At 32.7% G+C, this 22,652-nt stretch overlaps 1 protein-coding gene across 7 annotated transcripts in view; it reads left to right on the top strand.

Moving 5' to 3' along the window:
- ARFIP1 (ADP ribosylation factor interacting protein 1) overlaps positions 1–22,652 on the top strand; it is an 81,481-nt gene that overhangs the window by 37,381 nt on the left and 21,448 nt on the right. For 4 of the 7 annotated variants that reach the window (XM_006906257.3, XM_006906258.3, XM_015585112.2 and 1 more), the window contains 5 exons: positions 2,299–2,394; positions 3,912–4,024; positions 9,595–9,816; positions 16,302–16,459; positions 21,950–22,124. In XM_006906257.3, the coding sequence (XP_006906319.1) occupies positions 2,299–2,394; positions 3,912–4,024; positions 9,595–9,816; positions 16,302–16,459; positions 21,950–22,124 (764 nt within the window). The remainder of the gene's footprint in view (positions 1–2,298; positions 2,395–3,911; positions 4,025–9,594; positions 9,817–16,301; positions 16,460–21,949; positions 22,125–22,652) is intronic. The other 3 variants (XM_025042737.1, XM_006906259.3, XM_025042734.1) reach the window with 2 other exon arrangements.

Below are 22,652 nucleotides of genomic sequence, written 5' to 3'. Positions count from 1 at the left end.
AAAATTATGAGAGTTTAAGATAGAAGGCTTACTTTGTATAATGTGACACCATTTTTGGACGAATAACTAATTTCCAAATTTAAATATCAATATAGAATTAAAAAATACTTTTATTAAGACATTTTAAGTATTTTCAGTGAAATTATTTAGCTGACATTTGGTTTAATCTTTTTCCCCTTAATTGGAATAGCATTATACAGTAATTAAAATCAGCTGGCCATTTGTTAACTGCTATGCACGAGTATGAAAATGCCAGTCATTTTCACTTGCTCGTAGATCATCCTAATCCTTCAAATTGTAATAAAAATTATGTTTCACGGTTATGGCAGTAATTTATGTGTCTTCGAATTTGCTTTATAAAATATTTTTTAACACAGGCTGCATTAATTAATATATCAAAAAGATAATCATTCTGCCATACTCATATTAGTTAAGCATTTATTGGAAAGTTGTAGTTTTAAATATAGATAAATTGGAATGAACATGAGAAAGAGCAACATGATTAAAATTGAGGAAGTAGGTCTTAGGAAAAAATGTTAATGTTATTGAGACTGCATTAGCTCTCTGGAAAAATGACTGAATGATGATGACTCTATTACTTGAACAGTTATTGCAAGAAGACTATTAGCCATTTACTTTTCCATCTCTAGAACAAATTTAGAGGAAATTTTACTTTCAGCCTAATAACAAATATTGAAATCTGTTTAACAGATATGTTGCAGAATTAATAATCATGGAAATCATGAATAAATCAAAGCTCATATACGAATGACATGTACTTGGTACCCAAGTTTTGTTTTAATGGGGTTTTAATCATTGCATGCATATATTCATATTTCTAGATTTCTGTTGTTGAGATGAAACAGAGCTAATACATCAAATTCACTCAATTAGCAAGATCCTAGACTTTTAAGAATGATTTTTATTGGGTATTAGTGACTGATTTTAGTAACTAATTTACTCTAAATTAGTAATTGAAAGGACTGAAGATTCAGAGAAGTGATAATTACCCTTGAAAGTGAAGCAAAAACCTGAAGCACCCAGTTACTCAGTACCATGTCTTTTGCTATTTTAGTTTGGAAAGTTCTATATCATTTGTTACATATATTATGCACATTTCATGTTGTGTCATAAGATTATGTCTTATGCAAGATTAATAAACAGTAATAACCAAAACAACAGGGCCCTGTACCTGGGGTCATTAAGAAATGGAACTACAGCAGTTATTTACTTAACACTTCCTTGTGTAATAGAAACCCTGTGCCTTGGATAGTAGAGACACAGTCTTTTTTAAAATGGTGATTGAACTGGATAATCTATTAAAGTGCCTACCAACTCAACAAGTAACTTAGGGATTGGTGTTTTCTGTATTGAACTTATTGAACTTAACAATGAAGATATTATAGTGTGGATTTAGAACATCTGAGTCTCTAATAAGCTGTTTTAACCTATCTGAGCCTTATTTTTCCTATAGTTTAATGTCAGACTAGTTGATTTCCCTTATCCCTTCCAGTTTCAAATTTTATGGTTCAACAGATTTAAAGAAAAAGGTATCCCTCACTTTGAGAGGTGGCACCAGCATATTTAAGTCTATTGCATGTTTGGATTTTAAATGTTAGATCCAGTCCAAATTAAGGTTTTTAAATTATTAAGGTTCAGAGCCTTATTAATAAGCCCCTTATCATTAAGGGACAGAGCCTGAGATTTTATTTTCTAATGAACTCCCAGGTGACATAAGTGATGTAGGTCCCTTGCATCCATACTGTGAATAGAAATGATCTACACTATGTGACATTTCATTTATGATTTAAAAGTTTTGACTATAATTCCTGTGAGGGCTACGATACATTCTCATCTCTGTGAATTTTAATTATAAATTTGATATGGTATTACATGCCTTTGAATTTCTACTTGAAGAGCTTTTCTTCATATGTAAGAGAAGCAAATTATAAAATATTACTTATACTTTAAATTAATCAACTGTGGTATTTTAATCACATTCTAGTAATTGATTTGAAATAGAGTCCAGGTAAAGTCCTGTTTAGATGTGATCTTGCCAAGTTTCTTTTTATAGTTATGTGTTTTGTTTGGTTTTAATAGTTTGATGAAAAATTTATACAAAAACTCAACTGGTGGCATTGATTTTTTATTCCATTCCTGCAAGAAATGGAAATATATTAATTTCAGTTTTTAAACCTAGTTTTTGAATATTTAAATGTCAGTAAACCTATATTCAAAATGTACAATATGTAAAAGAGGAAAAGGATTTTCACAGTTAAAAATGTCTGCCCTTTTCAGGTTCCCCAGCGCCACCAGTGCCATCTATTATGTCTCCCAGCAGGGTCGCAGCTAGTCAGCTGGCTCCACAAGGAAGTGATTTAATTGTTCCTGCAGGTATTCACTGCACTGATTGGATAAAACCCTTCTTGCTGCTGCTACAGCTAAACTAATTCACTCAATTTCATAATCACTTGCTTTATATTCTTAGGTGTGTGTTATTCTGGCTCTTTTGGTGGCTGCTTTTTTTTTTTTAACAATAAGGGAAATAATCCTTGTAGCCATAGCTATCTTTCTGGCTTTTCAAAGTTATCATATATATCAAACCTGAAATTTAATTCACTTTAAGATTAAATAACATTATAAAATTTGATTCATTTAAAATCATCCTTTCTTTGTTCTGGAAAATGTAGATTCACTTATTTGATCCTAAACTCTCAGCTTTGCAGCTCTGCTGTTTTCAGTTAAACAGGAAGGAGCCTTCAACAATTGGATTGTTCATTGTTTGGAATGAGTCACATGGAAAAGGTTGTGTCTTCCTATTTTCAACCTCGTTTTACAAATAGTTTGCACGTTGTAAAAAAATACCTTGTAATTTACCAATTATGCCCAATAAAAATATTTGAGAAAAATCTATTTCTTCGCATTGAATTTGCTCTGCACTTTAATATTGCTGGACTGTGAAAACAGGAAAAAATTGAACTCCATGTTTTTATAAGAAATATTAACATTTCGTATTTTGTTTCTAGGATAATTTTGTAAATTCTTAAATGTGTTTGATTTTTATACCATTTTTGATCTTAGATTATTTTAAGGCATGGTAAAGCCTGGTCTGGCTATAGGAATGAGAAAAGAATTTTTGCTGACTCAACTCTTTTAAACCTTTTGTTACAACTTTTTCTCTTCTCCTTTATTGTTCTTTTAAAATTATTATAAAGTTTCTATCCCAAGTCATTAGTAGTATAAGTGTTTAATATTCTATGAAAAAAATATTTGACTGTTAACAACTATATAGTTGTAGAATTGCTTTTATGTCAGCGCTTTATACTGCCTTTATAAATTATGGCTTTTTTTTTGGTGGAGGGCCTCTTAAAAAGAGGAGGTACAATGTCAGTGTAGGTCTCATTTTAACCCAGCCTTTCGTAGTGGTGGTAAGATATTTTTTAATGACTATTTCAAATTTGAATTGTATTTTTAAATTCTCCAAAATTATAGTAATATTCTATCGTTGCTCCGTTCTATGTAGTACAGTGAAAGGAGATCACTGTAAGGAGCATGAGTGCTTTCAGATTTTTAGGGACACAGTTTTTTTAGTGTCTTTAAGATTATAAGATTAATTGTAGAAATTTTGTTTTTCTTGAAATAAACAGCACTTATTTAGAAAAGAAAGCCTAATGCAACATTTATTTTTAAAGAATAAGACAAACTGCACACCATTTGTGTTTAATAGAAATATTTTTTAAGTGTTAGGAAATTATCATCTATGATTCCAGGAAGTTGTAGTCCTTCACTTTGGGAACCTTTTTATCTTTTAAATGCACGAGTAGTTAATTTGAACAGCATCAGTGCTTTGTTTTCTTTCTCTACTTGTCTTTATCTGGTTTGTGTTTTTATCTTTTGTTATGATCATGCAGGTGGCCAGAAAACACAGACAAAAAGTGGACCAGTTATTCTAGCAGATGAAATTAAAAATCCTGCAATGGAAAAGTTAGAACTCGTTAGAAAATGGAGTCTAAACACCTACAAGGTTTGTAATTTTTTAATCTTTCCACTCTAACTGGCACTAAGCATTTTTATTTGTATATTATTCACATTATTATTTTGCAATTGTATGAACATAGAGGAGAGCATAATGCCATCTAAACATAAAAATACATTTAGAAAATGAAGTATTTTGTTTTATTATTGATCTTTGCATGAATGTAGTTTAAAAAGTCAGTAGCAAAAGAGTAAAAAAGCAACTAAAATGCTTCATAATTGATAGATAACACATAATTGAAAAAGAAATATATTGCCTTGGAATATTTTTAGCGGTAGAACTGCTGTAGATATGTGTGTCGCCACCTCCCTCTTTTTGGTACTTTACAGCAACTGTATGTCAAAAGTATATTAGTTTTTCAAATTTGGAATTCTTTGATCTTATTGTAATAACTAAACACTAACTGTACAGACAGTATCACATTACCAGTCAAGTGGATTTCAAAAGTTTGTCAATGTTTTTAGTTGAATGATTTCAGAGTATGTAATTGGTGGTCATTTTTCTTACTTGGTCATTCTTCATTGGTGGTGATTCTTCATAAAGCAAATAAGCAAATTATTTAATCTCTACTTTATTTGATGTATTACAGATAGCTCAAGCCCCCAATCCACTCAGTATCTTTAAATCTTAACGAGGACAAGACAGTAGAATTCGTAGAATAGTTAAGTAGATGGAAGCCCTAGCAGCTCAGGTTAGAGCCATAAAGCTCTCTGTATTTGTGAATTGGTTGTAGGTCTTTGTATCTTCTCAAGAGTAATGCAGAAGTGAATTTATTCTTTCAGTTATACTTTTAAAATATCTGAGATCTTCTACAGAAGTATGTTTTCTTAAGATGGTAAAAGTGCCTGCAACATGCTCCATGAATCTTTCCAAAAACTACTTAGCTCATGCCAATGTGGAACTGAGAAATGCCAATGGTAGTTGTAAAAAATTGATGCCTTAAACTGTCCTCATTCAAGACATTCTGTTCAATCTTTGCCCCTTTTGTTCTCAAAGATGTAATTCTCTCATTTCATATATTGTTTTTTTCTTTATATTCTCTCATGTCACAACAGTTCAGATATTCAGATTTCAACTCATCTTCTCACTGGTTTGCATATCGTTAGTCATTAAATGAACTCTGCCTCCTTAATGTTCTTTGACTTTATCCTTTTTCCTTCATTCTAACCTTCACAGCCGTACTTCATGTGTTTATTATTCTCTCATATTACTATAATGGCTTCTCAACAGATTCTCTTAGACTACATATTGTACTCTGCCTAATGTGATTCATTCTTGCTTAAAATCCTTCAGCCAATCCCCATTGTCTTTAGAGTGTCATGAATCTGACCCCATCTACCTTTCCGACTTTATCTCCTGCTGCTCTGCTTTTCCACCCATGGATCCAGTGATCCATACCAGCTTATCCAGACTTCCTAAACAAACTGTGCCTTCTCACACCTGTTTTCTTCATGAGTCTGCCTTTGTCTACTGCTTAGAATTCCCCACTGTGCTCCATTTCAGTTGTTTATCTTTCATACCAGACTAAGCTTCATTCATTCATTTATTAAATTTATTTATTCATTCATTCCTTTGTTCACTTATTTGTGAAATTTGCCTCTTAACTAGTAACATTCTATGTCCACACATTTTGAACCCAAAGAATCACAGGTCTTATTTTTGAACCAAATCCTGGTAATTATAAATTACAAAGTTTAAGATTTTGTTCATTTGATCCTTCCTCTCTTATGTCATTCAGTTTGTGTTTTCTATATTTCTTATCTTTTTTCTTTATGTGTATGTTATCTGTTCCTTTTATTATCTGTTCCTCCTACCTCTACAATAATCTCAGTTGAATCATTGCTGATTCTATAGTTATCTTTCATACTAACATACCACATTTAGCCTTTCTTAAAATTTGTGTTAATAAAAATGACCAGTCTTTAAAATGTTGTAGACATGGCATAATACTGTGTGAAGGAGTTATCATTTTCCTCAGAATGATCACTTTATTTTTAACTGAAAATTTTTTCATCAGAATATAACTGGATATTTCACTCTAGGTCAGAAGAGAAAAAGAAAGTTCTAATTATATGATTTTATGGAGTTTATAGCCCAGTATGTCTGTGCTGACATAGGCCTCTCAACTAAGAGAGCCTCAGAGTATAATGACCTTATTGGCTCTATATGACTCTGTTCTTGTGGCCTCTACCTTTTCAGTCCAAATTTTGAGCTAATGTAAGGCATTTATTGTTATTAGGATAATCTTTCAAGTATTGATTCTGATTTCGTTGATTTTGGACTGTACTACTTATCCATTTTACTCTTGAGTAACAGTTCTGGCTGTGACTTTAATTTTCTCTCTTGGACTCAGTTCCTTTATGATTTCTACCTCTTATTTCTTCTTTCTGTTTCTGTTCTCTAGCAAACGCTTCAAGGCTTTTCCTCAAAGAGAATATTTAGCACATCCTTTAATTGGTTGTTATTTTGGCTCCAAGACCAGTCTGGTGATTAAAACCAAATATATAATAGGAGCGATTTTAAGTTTAGTCCTTGAACCCATCTTTTTAAATATTATTTCATTCAATCCACCTGATTTTTCACAAATTTTAATCCAAAATTTGTTTATTTTCTTACTTATTCTCATCTACAAATACTGGGTTTTTCTTTTTGGTTTGTTTTTATACAAACCAAACCTAGTATGGAATAGAATACTTTTCAAGATCCATCTTACTTTTTTCAAGAATAATCTTGATTTTATTCGGAGATGTTTGGCATCTTTCCCAAATACTAAATGTTTTTTTGAAATGTTTAAGAATTTACAATCAGTATTGACACCTTTATCAAATTAATTTGTTGTCTTTAAGCCATTATTTTTTAAATTTTTATTCCAGTTTTTCTTATCATATTGCCTTATTCATTTACTGATTGACCTATTTCTCCTGTTCAGTTTCTGATATTTACTTTCATTCTCTCTTTTTCCTTATCCTTCACCCTTAATCTATCAGTTGTTTCCATGAAATTATTCTTTTTCTTGTATTTAAATGTTTTTATTCATTTTTGGCATTACAGAAAAAGCTCTTGGTGCTATTTAAATACTCAGAGTACACAGACTATCTTGTAAATTCATGAACTGTATGATTGATGTTGATTCATGGTATTTTTTGCACCATCACTTTATTTTATCAGCCCTCCCCCAATAGGAGATCTCCATAGAGCAGTAATTTGCTTTTGCTTCTCCCTACCCCTTAAACTTTGCTCCATTTATCCCATTGTCTTCAGAGTGAATTCTTAATTTATAAGTATAGAAAACCACCAGCTCATTGTGAATTTTCAGGGACTTTGAAGGAAGAGAACTGAGATTCTTAATTCTTTCCTATTTTAAACTTGATTTATAATAATTTTAGTATACACTAGAAAGCAATTTAAATAAAAATCTCCTCTTCAGTGATCGTATGAGAAACTTGCTCTGGGATCCTGATGAGTGGGGAAATGACTAACCGCTTTATGTTTTCTCACTACAGTTTTCTTTACAAAGCTCCACATAGGCCATCTCTGGTACTTTCAGTTCCAGCTTACTTAGATTTCCCTTAAGAGTGTATCGTTCTGTGTGTTGGAATACAAACTCTGTAAGTTCAGTTTCAGAACAGTTTCAAGTGTCCAGATTTATCTGAATATGCCTCAAAATCACTATTACCTTGCTCTTCCCACTGCCTTAGCTTCCTGGAAACAAAACATTTGCTCATTAATTAAACCTTTGACCCTACCGTCTGCTTGGAACTATTACTTCTGTGGAAAAATGGCCCCTCAGACAACAGTAGACATTTCTTTCATTTCGCGCAGTCTACCAGGCTCCTTCAGTGAATTCTGACTGCTTGACTTTCAGCAGTCTGGGTTGCTATGGAAGGTACCACATACTTTGGCTCGCGATTAGAGTAAATGTCTCTGGTAATGCTGCATAAGGAAAATCCTGGTGCAGATGAAAGGGGGAAATGAGTGGTATTTCTCTTTTATCTTGTTACCATTCTCTTTTATCTTGTTACCAACGAGATATTACTTCTCGTTGATGTTTTTCTCATTAAAATCGCAAAGTCTGCACTTAAACTTTTCTCTTGATGTTATTTTCATTTCTCCAGAATATTTGTATGTTTTCCATAGAAGTAGTTTTATCTCCTTTGTGCGAGTTTGGCCTCTTACCTATTCTTTCATTTTCAAATTATATACATAATTTCTCTACTTTTTATAAAAAGAACTCCTTTATAAAAAATGTTTATTCATAAAGATCCTTAATTGATGAGAAGAGAATATGTCATAGAGAATTAATTTTAATTTTAAGTAGAAAATGAGTGGCATATAGTATGCTAATATTAAAAAGATAGATATAACAAAAAAGAAGAAAGGATAAAAATAGACTTATTCGTGTTCACAAGGAAAAATCTCAAGATATTTATTCATAGAAAAGAAATGTTTACATATTATGTATAACATAGCTTGTTCTCATGTTTACTTTAAAAATATTATGTATGTGGCTATATAGGTTTAAAGGAGAGTCTAGACTGCCCATCAAACTGTTAGTAGTTTTCTGCTATTTAACGAGATTAAAGAAAGGAAGAGGAAATTCATCTTTTATTTCACTAATTGTTTTAATTTTTTGCAACAAATATTAATTTTAACCAAACTTTGAAAGATATGATAAAAGAGCAAATATGCAAATGTCAAAGATTACCATATTTACTGCTTTTTAAGAATATTTTTGTTAACTTTAAATGATGAGTATATTAATGCCCTGTGTGGTTACTCTTAAAATGTATTATTGAATAGTGAAATTACTTATAATTTTTTATTTCTGGCAAAAAAATACTAGAAAACTTATTTCTGTGTGCTCTGAAATTAATTATTTTGGGGGCAGAGTAGAATAACAATTTAGTACTATTCTATCTGAGCAAAAGTAAAAGAAGAATTCAGGAATCTCTAATCTCTGCCTGTTTCTCTTCCTTCCCTCTCTTTCTCTTTCTCCATCTCTTCCCCTTTTCACTCCCTCTTCTCCCCTTCCCCACCCACTCTACTTTCCTCTTTTCTTCTTCCCTTTATTCTTCCCACTCACACACGTACACACAGATATTTAAGGGAAAGATAGAGGGGAAAACAGCATTTGAAACCAGTAGGAGAATTTAATTTTAGTATTTGTATTATTCCAATATTAACAGTCTAATATTGTTCTTAAATCAATGGCAAGTATTTCAGTTGTTTTCAGGTGCACTACCCAGGTGCACTAATCTTGAAATATGATTATGCAAGAGAGCTCATCTGGTAGTATGTAAATTAGCTAGATAAGTCTTAAAACTTCCTCTGATTAGTAATAGTTATTAGATATGTCTGATAAATTTACTTTCTGAGTCCTGATGAACTTCTAAGGGGACTAACAATTTTCAGTTTGTGTGAAACCCAATGGCTAGCTTGTGTGAAGCCTAGAAATGGTGTATGCCAGCCATATGCTCTAGCAGTTGTACTTTGGATTATTAGTTTTTTCTTTTGTTCTTTTTTTTCTTCCTAAACGAAGTGCATCTTTCCACTTTCAGTGCACTCGACAAATTATCTCTGAGAAGCTAGGCCGTGGATCAAGAACTGTGGACCTTGAACTTGAAGCACAGATTGATATATTAAGAGATAACAAGAAAAAATATGAAAATATTTTAAGACTGGCTCAAACATTGTCAACCCAGCTTTTCCAGATGGTGCATACCCAAAGGCAACTGGGAGATGCATTTGCTGACCTGAGTTTGAAGTCACTAGAACTCCATGTAAGATTATTTTAAATAACTATTGGGAGGCGGGAGGGAGGAAATGGCAGTAGGGGTATTCTAGAAGGTAATTTGTTACATTTCTGATTTGTTCAACTCTTAATAAAATTGGAATCTTGAGGCGTTCTTTTCAGATATCTCATATAATTTTTAAGAAGGCCCAACTGACTTCTGTCAACATAGTGAAACGGTTGTATTGAGGTTTCAGAGGAAGGGAACTTGGAAAGGAAAAAGAGTACTTAGCCTGTCTGAACCCAGAAAGAATCATAGCTCTGTGTATTGCTGGGCGTGGATAAAATGTAAATCTGGCACCTGTTGAAAATCTTTTACCTAGTCTTCAACTGTCTTGAACAAATAGTAGTTTGCTTGACTGGATTTGTGATATACTTTACTGAAATCATTAAAATAAATTATTAATTTTAAAATGGAATTATTTTTCTGAATGTATTTCTGTAAGTATTTAACAAAGCGTTTCCTACAATTTCTTATGCTATCTGAAGTGACTCCTTTTATGTCTTTTTTTCCCTCACCTGGAGCCAAATGATGTAGAAATCTCTTGCCTTCAGACTTCTAACTTGAAGATTTAGATAATTAAAGTATTAAATCATTTGATAATGTCTAGAAACTTAGAAAATTTGGTTAGAGATGGTGATATATATCATAATAGTAAAAACTATTGAGATTCAATTCTGAGTCATTAGACAAAAAAATAATTAATATTTGGGAAGTGGAATAATCATAACAGCTGCAGTTATTGAATGTCCACAATTCCAATGTAATGGGCTAGGTGCTTTATAGCCAATAACACTGCGAGAAATGTTATCTATATTTTATTCATGAGGAAACTGAAGCCAAGAGAGGTTAGGTAATTTTTATAAGATCACAAAACAAATAAAAGGTAGAACTGGAATTTATATGTAGACCTGTCTATGTTTCTCCATGAGCTCTTGTTGTCTCTTTAAGTGAAATCTTTGGAAGATCTGTAACCCAGACATAAAACCCACAGTATAGAAAGAGGTAGCCAGGGTTTAGGGTCTGGAGAGGTGTTGCAGCCGTTTTCAATGATGCTACACTCAATAAACCCTGTTAATTATAATAGTTAACACAGATTGGGGGCTTAGTCTATGCCAGGTACACTTCTAAGTGGTTTAAATTAGCACATCTAATGCTTGAGCTGATCTAGTAAGTATTTTTACTATCTTTTGAGTTTCTTATTGGAGCATTTCTAACTCTTTGTAAGGACTGATATTTCATGACTTTTATTCTTTCTTAGAGGTTTTCCAATGAGAAAACTTACTTATATTTTTTGTAGAATAAAATTTTTATCTTGCAACTACCATATGGGTCCATTAGAAATCAAGACACAATATGGGATCTTAATAATCTTATTTTCCTATATCTGAAAACATTTTGCTGTTTCATTATATTATAGATTATTTCATCATTACTCACCAGTTATGTTCAACCATGTTAAAAATGACAATAAGAATAAAGAATGCATTACCTGGAAGAATGATACGATAGTAAGATAAATATTTTTTGTTTGTGTTGCCAAAAAGAAATCTGGAGAAACCATTTCTGTGTGTGTTTTTTTTTTAATGTTTGTGCAGCACCGTTGAGAATTTAGAATTTTCCATTTTCTGCACATAATAGCAAAGAGAAAAGAATACCAGAGAAAGACATTGTCCACAATTATTAGACAAATCAAAAGATGACTGCAAAGAGATGGTAGTATTGACTCTTAATGATGATGGCAAAATTGATAATATAAGTGAAATATTAATCTATCAGTCTTCTGATGATGATATCCTAAATGGATTTTCTTAAATTCAAGTCAGTGAGTAACAATGTATTATTAAGGACAAAAAGGAAATCAGGGTTCTCTAGAGAAACAGATTGAACAGGAGATATAGATATATAGATTTATTTTGAGAAACTGGTTCATGCAACTGTGGAGGCTTGGTACATCCAATAATTGTTAATCTTATCCCAAAACACCTTCACACTTAAACATTCATACTAATGTTTAATTAAGTATCTGGGCACCATGGCCTAGCCAACTAGACATATAAAATTAACCATCACAGGTATTTTCATCTAGTTAGTCATTCAACAGAAATGACTTCATCATGCAACATTTTTGGACAAGAATCTGGATCATCCTATTTTGCTAAAAAGATATATATTTATGATGTTTATGCACCAAAATGTATTTGATAAGACTTGTTAGTGAACAGATGCTGAAGGCAAGTATATATACAAAAGTGATTTGAAGGAAATAGATAATTCACTGGACTGAACATTCTAATCGATGTTTATAAATGTAAAAATAATGGTAAACTATAACCTGTTGAAGATGTATTCAAAATCTGAAATCATTATTAACAAGATGGAAGTTTTTGTATCATTCAGAGTTTTTCAGAGAAATAGAACCAAAGTAGAACACACACACACACACACACACAGATGATAGATAGATAGATATTAAGGAATTCCCCACACGATTTTGAAATCCATGGGGTAGGTCAGCAGGCTAGAAACTCAAACATGACTTCTATGTTATAGTCTTAAGGCAGAATTCCTTCTTCTAGGAAAAATAAAGGCCTCCAACTGTTTGGATAAGGCTCATCCGCATAATGGAAGATAATTTCCTTAAAGTCATCTTAAATCACATCTACAGTGTTTATCATTGTAAATGTTAATCACATCAACAAAATATGTACCTTCGTAGCAACATCTAGACAAGTGTTTGACCAAACAACTGGTTAACGCATAAAATTAACCATTATAGTCTAACCTTTGTCAATTTAGCACTTATACACTTCTCCTTAAACTATATTTAATCTTCAAATAAAGAGTGACAAAGTCTTACTTCCAGCTAACATGATACAGCTATCCTGCATATTAACAAAGATATATTAACCCTTTCCCCAGAAGAAGATGTACAGTCCTTGGATGACATTCACTTTTTTCTTTGATATACTGAAACTTAAATACTATAATGTAAAGTTAATATATCTTATAAAGAGAGAAGAGGGGAAAGAAAACAGGTGTTTGCTTTACACACACACACACACACACACACACACACACACCTAACTGTAGCTTCATAGCAACATCTTGACTGGTGTGATAATAAAATAAAGAAGAAATAACGATTGTAGTCCTCATTCCTACAAATAGTTTTATGGTCATAGTAGCTTCCACTATCCTTTCCATATTGCGTTTGCCCCCAACTAGCACCTCAGCCTGTCTTGGTTCTTTGCCTTGTAGGGTGACCCATTCCTGAAGGGTCCAGGCCATTGGTAGTCCTGTCTGAAATGGGTTGTCGTAGTTTTCCATTGACATTAATCACATGGCATGATAGTACTAAGAGATGCCCTAAGGGATTGCCTATCCCAGGCATACTCTTCCTTACCTCCATTGCAGAGTAGCAGTCCAGTTTCCCCTGGGTAATCAGAATCCATCATGACAGCCAGCAACAGTCTTTGCCTGTTGATTATGAGGAAAAGTTTATGGAGTGCAGTGGTGAAATGTTGGCATCCACTGCCTCCCACTTTATGCCGTATTAACAGATTCATGGAAAATACCACAGGGCATGGCGAATAGTGGAACTGAATAAATTGTGGTGGTTGTGATGGCTGTTGGAATTGTGGCATTTGAGAGTTGGGGAAGAATTTAAAGATTAGTCCAATTCTTTCGTTTCTTCTAGAGAAGCAACCAAAATCCACCGGTAAAAAAAAATGTCCTGAAAGGGATAGGAAATGATCTTTTAATGAATGCCTGTCGTCTGTCAGAATCTTTATACAAGTTATCTTATTACACTTTGCTGTCAAGCCTGTATGGGAATGATCCTCATTTTTTTAGTAAGGAAATTGAAGCACAAAGAATTTGAGTTATTCACGAAAGATACAAATCCAATCAGTGGCAGAATCAAGATGTGAACTCCCAAACTGTTTTAATTCCCAAACTAGGCCCTTAACCATTTTATTACATGCCTCCTGACTCCTAGTTCTCTTATACCATGGCACCTCATTAATTGAATTTTCTCCTTTTAGAGGGTAACATCTACATCAAGATGAGGGAAGTTTACACAATCTATATATTACTGTCAATTATCAATTAATACTTGTGATTCTAGTTTTTTACTGCTCCGTATTATTGTTTAAAATAGCCCATTTGTTATTAATCAGGTAATAATTTCTATTAGTAAAACTTGATGTTTTAGATCCAGTCAGATGCTTCTGTTATTTGCTCCTGATGTATAAGTTTAATGGGAAGTGATGGTCATTTACATCTGGTAAATGTAAATGACGGAGCTATAAAAGAGTAAAAAATTCAGATGTTTTGAAACTTTGTTCTCTCTATATATAAAAGCAAGCAAATTTTTAGATCAAGAAATTGGCCTTCCTTCTTCAGTAGTAGATTAGAGCTATTCTTGATGTATATACCTTTGATTATTTTGTTTAGTTTATTTGTAATTGCTAAGGCAATTTACAGTAAGATATAAAATGCCCTTGTCCAACCGAGAATACTAACATATCAACGAAACGAAGTTTAGGAGTCATGGTTTATGTTATTTTTGGTGCCAAAGAAAGCATATTTAATTATTTATGTATTTATTTGTAATTCATATACATATGTATATTCAGTTCTATCTAGTCCTAATTGTTTTACATTTTTTACTACTATTATGTCTCTTGTACCTTACTATAAAAAAGCTTTTTTATTCTAGCTAATTAAGTTTTCAAATTATACATTACAATCTTAAGTTTTATACACATATTCTTCACAGAATTGTAGATGAGATTTACATTCTTTGAACAGAACAGTGTCAATTTATTCTTCCTGTCTGCTTTGAATTTAGGCCTGTTTTTCTCATCTGTAAATATAGGATTCCAAATTCTGCTATATAGTTTTTCAGCTGCTATTTCATCTTACTAAACTCTAGTTTTGTTGTTTGTTTTTAGTAAATGAGCTGCTTTCTAGGTTGTATACATCTCCCAGTGGCTAAATTAGGGGTTATGGCATTTTTAAAATTAATAATGTGGAATTGTGGCTATTGAGAACTTTCAGAAATGAACATCATTATGGGGATATGATGTAATGATATAGCCTTTGTTATGCAGTGAATGGACGTTTCCTAACTTTTTATGAACTATGATTTTTATATCCAGTCCAACTTTCATATTTTTCTTCCTCTTGTTGATTGTTTTTTACCTTTTACTTCTTAACAAATACCAAAGGTAATAAGTATATTTGTAATGTTATGTGAACTTTTTCTAAAAGTTGGAAAAAATGTTTTCTTCCATGTTATTCTGTGTCCAGTAACAGTTGTTTAGTCATCAGTAGGTAACTTAGCTTATATAAAAACTTGGTGCCAAAAATCTTCAGCTGTTTTGCCTTTTATTTTAATTTTGATTGATATTCTTTTTATGTAATCTTATTATTTGCCAGTATTTGCAAATCAAGGTTTGTAAATTTTGAAGACTGAGTCCAAAATAAAGAATTATTAAAAAAAAAAAAATTACTGGACCTCTCTTAAATGGAAAATGTTTTTAGCATGATAAAGATGATTTTATTTTCATGCTATTTATTGACAATATTTTATCAGTAGAAATTTAATTATAACTATAATGGTAGCATTAAATTTGCATCTTGTAAGATTCTAGTTGATTTAATATTACATTTTTTTCAACTGAAATTTAAAACTTTTATAACAGATTTCAGAGTTCTCAAATTGAGTAATACATCTTAGAATATGATCCGATTTTTTATTTGGTCAGACATGTTCCTGATAATCTGTTACTTAATCAAACTTGGGCTGGAAAGCTTTCTCTGATGAAAATTTAGAGTTAGTCTTTGCCATAAGTAAAGAAGTCACATGTAATGTTTGCTGAGCCAAGATCAGTTTATTCAGAGAAATGAGTTAAACTGGTGTGAGTGATCCTTCCTCAGCTGTGTGCCTAGATAGACCTGAGCTTGGGAGTCAACCGGTCACTAAGTTTACAAAGAAATGTGTATTGTTAATATTTATACTTTGAGGAGATTCAGTCAAAACACAAAAATTGCAATCTATTTTACGTCTGAAAGTTTTAGCCAATTATTACCTAATTTGGTCGTGAAAGTTATAGTCTCTGATTAATAATCTGCTATCTTTTTCTTCTTAACAGCTGTGCTTACAGTATAATAGAAACAAAGCGTAGAAATGAAAATATTCTTTTAGTACAAAGTAGTTTAACTTTTTAAAATTATTTGATTTGAGCTGTGCATCTGAGCTGATGAGTATTTTGGTTTACTAGACTTTTTTGGTAATTATATAGCTGGTTGTGATTTAGATTCCTATTTAAACATTGAAAGAAAAAAACTTCTCTAGCTAGGTTTCTAAATCAAGATATTTTTCCATTAGTGATATGTTTGAGATTTTTTAAGTCATATGTACTAATTTATCACTGGATAAATTAAGGGGACTTTTTTTGTTTTAGGAAGAATTTGGCTATAACGCAGATACCCAGAAGCTCCTGGCAAAAAATGGAGAGACTCTTCTTGGAGCTATTAATTTTTTCATTGCCAGTGTGAACACTTTGGTGAATAAAACAATTGAAGACACATTAATGACTGTGAAACAGTACGAAAGTGCCAGGTAGGTATAAATTTACACTATATTATCTGTTTTATAGATGGTACGTACTTCAGTTAAGATTTTTGGTTGCAAATAAAAGAAACCAACTCTGGCTAATATGGGCAGAAAAAGAATGTATTAGAAGGTTATAAGATAGCCCACAGAACTAACAAGAAAAGCAAGAGGACAGATGCTAGAAACAGGCAAGAACCAAAGCCAAAATAATACCTCAGAAGAATCTAATTAAGACCCTGATGCCAGGTACCCCTGGTCCTTGATGCTGCTGCAGCTACCATAAAGAATTTCTAAAAGGCTCCCAAATACTTTGCTTCATTGCCTTAAGAGTGTCCAATTGAACCTTGGTCACGTGTTCAAACCCTGCCTGCTAGGGAATAAGGAGGTGAAGGATCTCCCAGCTCCAGCTTCCTTAGAAGGCGACAGGATCTTGGGTACTACCAGGTAGACATAGATTCCTCTGTAATCTGGCCTAAGCTTACCTTTCTCCCTTACTACCACAGCTTCCACAACAGCCAGACTCAGTCTCAGTGATTTCTCTTGAATGTACAAGCTCACTTCTGCCTCCATGATTTTGTTTATATTGTGGATACCAACTCCCTGACCTTCCATTTATCCAGATTATAATCAGCCTTTAAACTCTTACAAATTTACCTTTTACATAAATATTTGCCTTATGTTTTTGTAGGTGTTTATAATGCAGTGTTTTCATACATTTTATACATACATATGCATATATGATTTCACTCTCATAACCATCCTGTTAGGTAAACAAAGTACATATTAATAAATACTTATAAATGTCTAAAAAGTAGCAGACCTGTGATAGCATGTTTCAGCTTTTGATTCCAGGCCCAATTTTTTTCACACTCATTCCAGTCCCCTTTGAGTTTTTTCCTCTGACCACTTGAAATTTTTATTTTCTGTTATACTTTTTGAAGCACAGTTGAAATACAAACTTTACCTTCTAGAAGTGTAACTGTACTTTTTGGCCTGTTGCCCTAGTTTAATGATGTGAGAAATGCCTGTGAAAACTCTGAATTCATCTTGTCTTTTTTCGCAATTGAATGCTTATTCTTAAGTATATATTTTCTTAGGCTTTGCATAAGTAAAAGCCCAAATCACTTGGAAAGTTAACTTTGATCTTTTCAAAAGAAGAGATGTTTCTGTCCTGTGCTGTTTGTAATTTTCAGTTTAGGATTAACATATGAAATTGTTAATAACTTGGAAATGAAGGTCAAGACACATAGCTGTGGTTGTCTGGTGAGAGAAGGGCTGAGATGGGGCTGTGTACCTTATTTAGGTTTTGGACTTGGTTTTTAACTTTTCTTTATTATTTGAGTTATTTACTAACATAATATTGAAATCAAGGTAAAAAAGAAGGAAAAAGAGAAGCTATCAATAGGATATTCCTCAATAACATTGAAGGAATCGCTCAATAAGATATTCTTCAATAGGAATCCCTCCAGTAACAGTTCCAGTAATTGGTTCTCCTGTCTCCATTTAAATCCTTTCGTGGCTATTGTCTGTATTTTTCAAAGAATTTATTATGTATATTTTTCATTTCATTTTATAAAAATTTGGTTATTTTCCAGTTCTGCCTGTTCCTTATTCATAATGTCCAAACTTGTTCATAATGAATACTCTTATCTTTTAATCATTTTAATCATTCTTATTTTCTAGTCTCTCAAATTGTTTTAATATTTGTGGGTTTCGAAGATGAAAATTCTTTTGTCTCAAAAGTACCGCCACCTACCTCCCAATTAAGCATTACACGAATCTAGTTTCTGTTTCTCTACTTTGTAATTGTCCACCTATTGTGAGATATATTTTAGTTACTAAAATATATATTTAAATCTAAGAATATTTTATTTTAAACATGCAGTATCTTTTTTTTCAGCCTTTATTTCTAACATGCTTTTAAAAATATTAACCCATATTAAAGAAAGACACTTATTAGATAACTCACTGTTCATACACAAAATATCTTATATTTAATTTGCAGGGGAGAAAAATAAGCCTCTAGAGATTAAATGGTTTGCTCACTTAGAGCCGATTAAAACCCAAAATGAGAGCTATGGACTCCCTACCTTCTCCTTTGATCATTAGGTCTAAAGCTTGAACTGGATTAATCTCAGATTTTCACATCTTATTATAAAAATAATTTTTACATCTTATAATGAGAAATCTTACTTAAAGTACAATGTGATATAAAATTTCAATTTATCCAATATATAGGCTTGTTTGAAACTTTTGAAAAAAATTATGAATCATGTTACATGTACTTGTTAGCTGGTTCTCAGGAAACCTTTAGACCACCTCTATCTGTGCCTTAAAAACTACCAACAGTAATGACCTTACCCCATAATTTATTCTTTTTTATTGAAATTACAGTATATGATTTCATTTATCAAGCTTAGCTTGAGATTTGACATTTCTGTGCTTTTTCTGAAGTAGTTGAGAAATTCACTAGTTGTAACACTAAAACATTACCTACTGAGGGAGAACATTAAAAAAAAAGAATCCCGGATTAAAAGTTTCTCAGTAGCTGAAATTTCTTCCCTGTCAAAACCAGAATTTACTGACTTTTAGGGCAAGGGTCAGCTATTTGATCCAGCACATAAAGTGGCAATTTAGGCAAATTTCTGGGTGGCCTTTTAATGCTTCCCATTATGCATTGTGTACAAGTATTTCCTAGCCCTCTGGTGCTTCATGTGTAGAAAATCTTGTAACAGCCCATTCAACACTTCTCCACAGCAGCACCAACAAGGGAGTCAATTGTGGTCAAGACTTTTCAGATGTGGACACCTGTTCTCTAGAAGTTTTACATAAGCCGTAAAGTAACCAGCTATCACTAACTTTATTGATATGGACTCAATTGAGACTGGCAACCTTGAAGTGAAGAGTTATATTTTGAAAACTTAGTGTGCTTCTCTTCCTGGTTGTAATGGGCATGTTAGAGAAACTCTTGTGGAAAGTTTTTCTTTGATACCATCTACAAACTGGATGTAAAAATTAAGGGATATAAGGTCAGTATTATAACTTTGATTATGTTTAAATTAATCACTATTGTTTAGAAATAAGTTCCAAGGCCGTTGAAGGACATTTGTCTTCACATTAAATCACCACATATTACTTTTTTTTTAAATTACTATTTATTTTTGTTCTACTTTTTTTCTCTCTTATTTTTTATTGTTTTTAGTACATTTGCTTCTGGCTATTGGTCTTCTAATTTGGCCATAATAATAAGCACTCTAAAGATATTATTACCTGATCCTAAGTACTTTCTATATATGAAGTTATATACGTGTAGAGAATATTATTCCCATTTATGGATGAAAAACTGAAGACATCAGAGCTAGTGAAGGGCAGAGTGGTCATGCAGTTGGTACAAACCCGTGGGATTTATCTAACGTAGCATTACCAACTCAGCCTTGCCTCCTAAATCTTTAGTATCTCTCCCCTCCTTCTTAGCTCCACTGCCATTGCCCTGATTCGGTGACTCATTTTCCTTTTGCCTGTGGTCTTATAAAAGGTTTCCTTGCTCCGTATTTCTTAATCTTTAACTCCAGTTCATCCTCCACGCCTTATGCTGCCACTATCATCATCTTTCTATCCTGAAGAAATAGAACATGTTACTTTCTAGATCATAATTCTTCAATGGCTTCCCATCACTTGTGCTACTGGATTAAATCTTATCCTTTTAGCGTGGCCTGTAAGGCCCTGTTTAATCTCAGTCCTACCTTCCTGTAGGACTTTAATTCCTTCCATTATTGTTTTCCAGCTGTAGGTTCTAACATACTGAATTACTTCCCAGATGTTTCATGGTATCTTAGAATGGACAAATGTCCATACTCTTCTCTTCTTGGAATGTTTTACCAGTTTCTCTGCCCCAATCCACCCTGTAAGCTTTTCCCATTCTTTAAAATTTAATTATAGGATTTTAATTCTGTTCTGAGATGCCTTTCACCTAATTTAGTATTTCTTCCTCCTTATTTCCACTGTACCTTGTCCTCCCTCCCTCATGGCAGCTTCCATTATCTCGTTTTGTTGTTGTTTAAGACCTTATTTCCTTCTAGACTGTTTCTGGAAGATAAACTTTATCTGTTCATCTCTATAGCTCTATCGAGCATAGTGCCTGGAACATAGAAGGTGTTCACTTAATATTTGTTGAATGAATCAATGTATCAGTGAATGAATGAATGAATGATCTTTTGGCCCTGAAAGATCAAGTTTGTTAAATTCAGTACAGGTTAGGAATAAATTATGCTCAATATGAGAAACTGATATATTCTTTCTCAAGTCATATATACAATATAGTTTATGTTGTTTAAAATAATCTTAGTTCCCAGAATAGGAGATGTGAATTGTACTACAGATATTTGAATAAAGAGCATTAGATTCAGGGCATAAGGTTTGTGATGCTGATTTTGACTAAATCAGAGGTTACTTTGCTTCCTCTTACCTGCATACTGAATAGTCGAGACTCCTGGATAAGTCATTGTTTAATAAGCAAGGTAATATTGTACTTACACAGTTGCTATGATAGAGATATTATGAGGGGCTGTGAGACTGTGGAGTGATGGTGGGGGGGGTAACTATTTCAGTTAGTGGTGGGCAAGTTTTAGAGGGAGGCGTCTCAGAGTACACAAGGTGCTAAGTGCTTTATCATAGATGCTATGTCACATTCTCAATACTAATGTTATGGAAATCCATCCTGAGTTGTGCTGTCCCACACTGTAGCCACTAGCCATGTGTATCTGTTGAGCACTTGAACTGTAGCTAGCCTGAATTGAGTAGTGGTAGAGTGTAAATTACACAGTAGATTTCAAAGACTCAGTACCCACCCCCCAAAGTAAAATAGTTCATCAACAATTTTTTACATTGATTACATTTTACAATGATAATATTTTGGATTTTTTTATAAAATAAAATATATTATTTAAAAAAAAGATGAAATTAATTTTAATTGTTTTAATGTGACTACCAGAAAACTTTGTTACATATATGGCTTGTGTTGTATTTCTCTTGTACACTGCCGACCTGGACTACACTTGAGGACTGCTGACCCTCAGAGTAACTTCCTTTTATCAGTTAGTGTGCGTATGTCATTCTAAAGTCTGCTGTCCTCGCCTGCTCTGCTTTATCAATGTTAACCAATTTACACGGGGGATCGATCACTACCCTTGATCTCGTTAGCATTAGATTTTAACATGTGCTTTTTAAATTGGCTTTTAAATTTTGGAAATTTTACTTGTCAGTTAATACTGTACTTCGGAAGAGAGATTAATAGGCAGCTTGTCCCCTCCCCTGCTTATATTAATAGTTCTTTGCATTAAAGAAATATATAATTTTAAAAGGTACAAAAGGTACAAAATATGTGAGAATTATTATGTATTAATGTATAGTATGACATTATTATGTATTTCCAACTCACTCCCTGAACTTATTTCACTCTGTTTTTGTAGCACGCTTCATTTATTCTCTTCTTTCCAGGATTGAATATGATGCATATCGCACTGATTTAGAAGAACTGAATCTTGGACCGCGTGATGCAAACACTCTGCCAAAGATTGAGCAGTCACAGCATCTGTTCCAAGCACATAAGGAAAAATATGATAAAATGCGCAATGATGTTTCTATCAAGTTAAAATTTCTAGAAGAAAATAAGGTAAATTCATTCTTTACTTTCTGAGATCTTTCTGTGGACTTTAAAATAAAGCCACCCTAGAGAGAGATAAATAGAAAGTTGTTTTTTGTTGTTTCTGTTAACTCTTTCGTTACAGTTGCAAAACAGAAGTCCATTTATAATCAGTGTTTGAGTTTTTAGAAGTACACCGAATATATTTGCCTCTCTGTCATAAAGTCATCCTCAACTCCGCAGTCCCAGTCTTTCCTAACAATTGGCAAAAATACTTGCTGTTTAATGGTTGATCTTCAAATTGGTATTTGAAGTGCTTTAAAAAGTTTTTTAATGATGGGTTCTGCTCTGGATATTTTAAAACCTTATCATTAATGATAGGTACAGATTTTGGGAAGAGACCAGCATTCTTCCCAGTAAGTGATATATAGGAAATGACTAAAAGGTCCAGCGTAGGGCTATAGTTAGCATAGCCTAGAAGAAATAAGCCAAGAAATCAGTTGTCCACATTATTTTCATGTGACATGAACATATCCAAGACAGTGAGAGCTGAGACGG

The sequence above is a fragment of the Pteropus alecto genome, unplaced genomic scaffold (genome assembly GCF_000325575.1).
Source record: "Pteropus alecto unplaced genomic scaffold, ASM32557v1 scaffold50, whole genome shotgun sequence".
Classification (NCBI taxonomy): domain Eukaryota; kingdom Metazoa; phylum Chordata; class Mammalia; order Chiroptera; family Pteropodidae; genus Pteropus; species Pteropus alecto.
The sequence above is the reverse complement of the archived record's forward strand: the minus strand, read 5'-3'. Positions and strand labels throughout refer to the sequence as shown.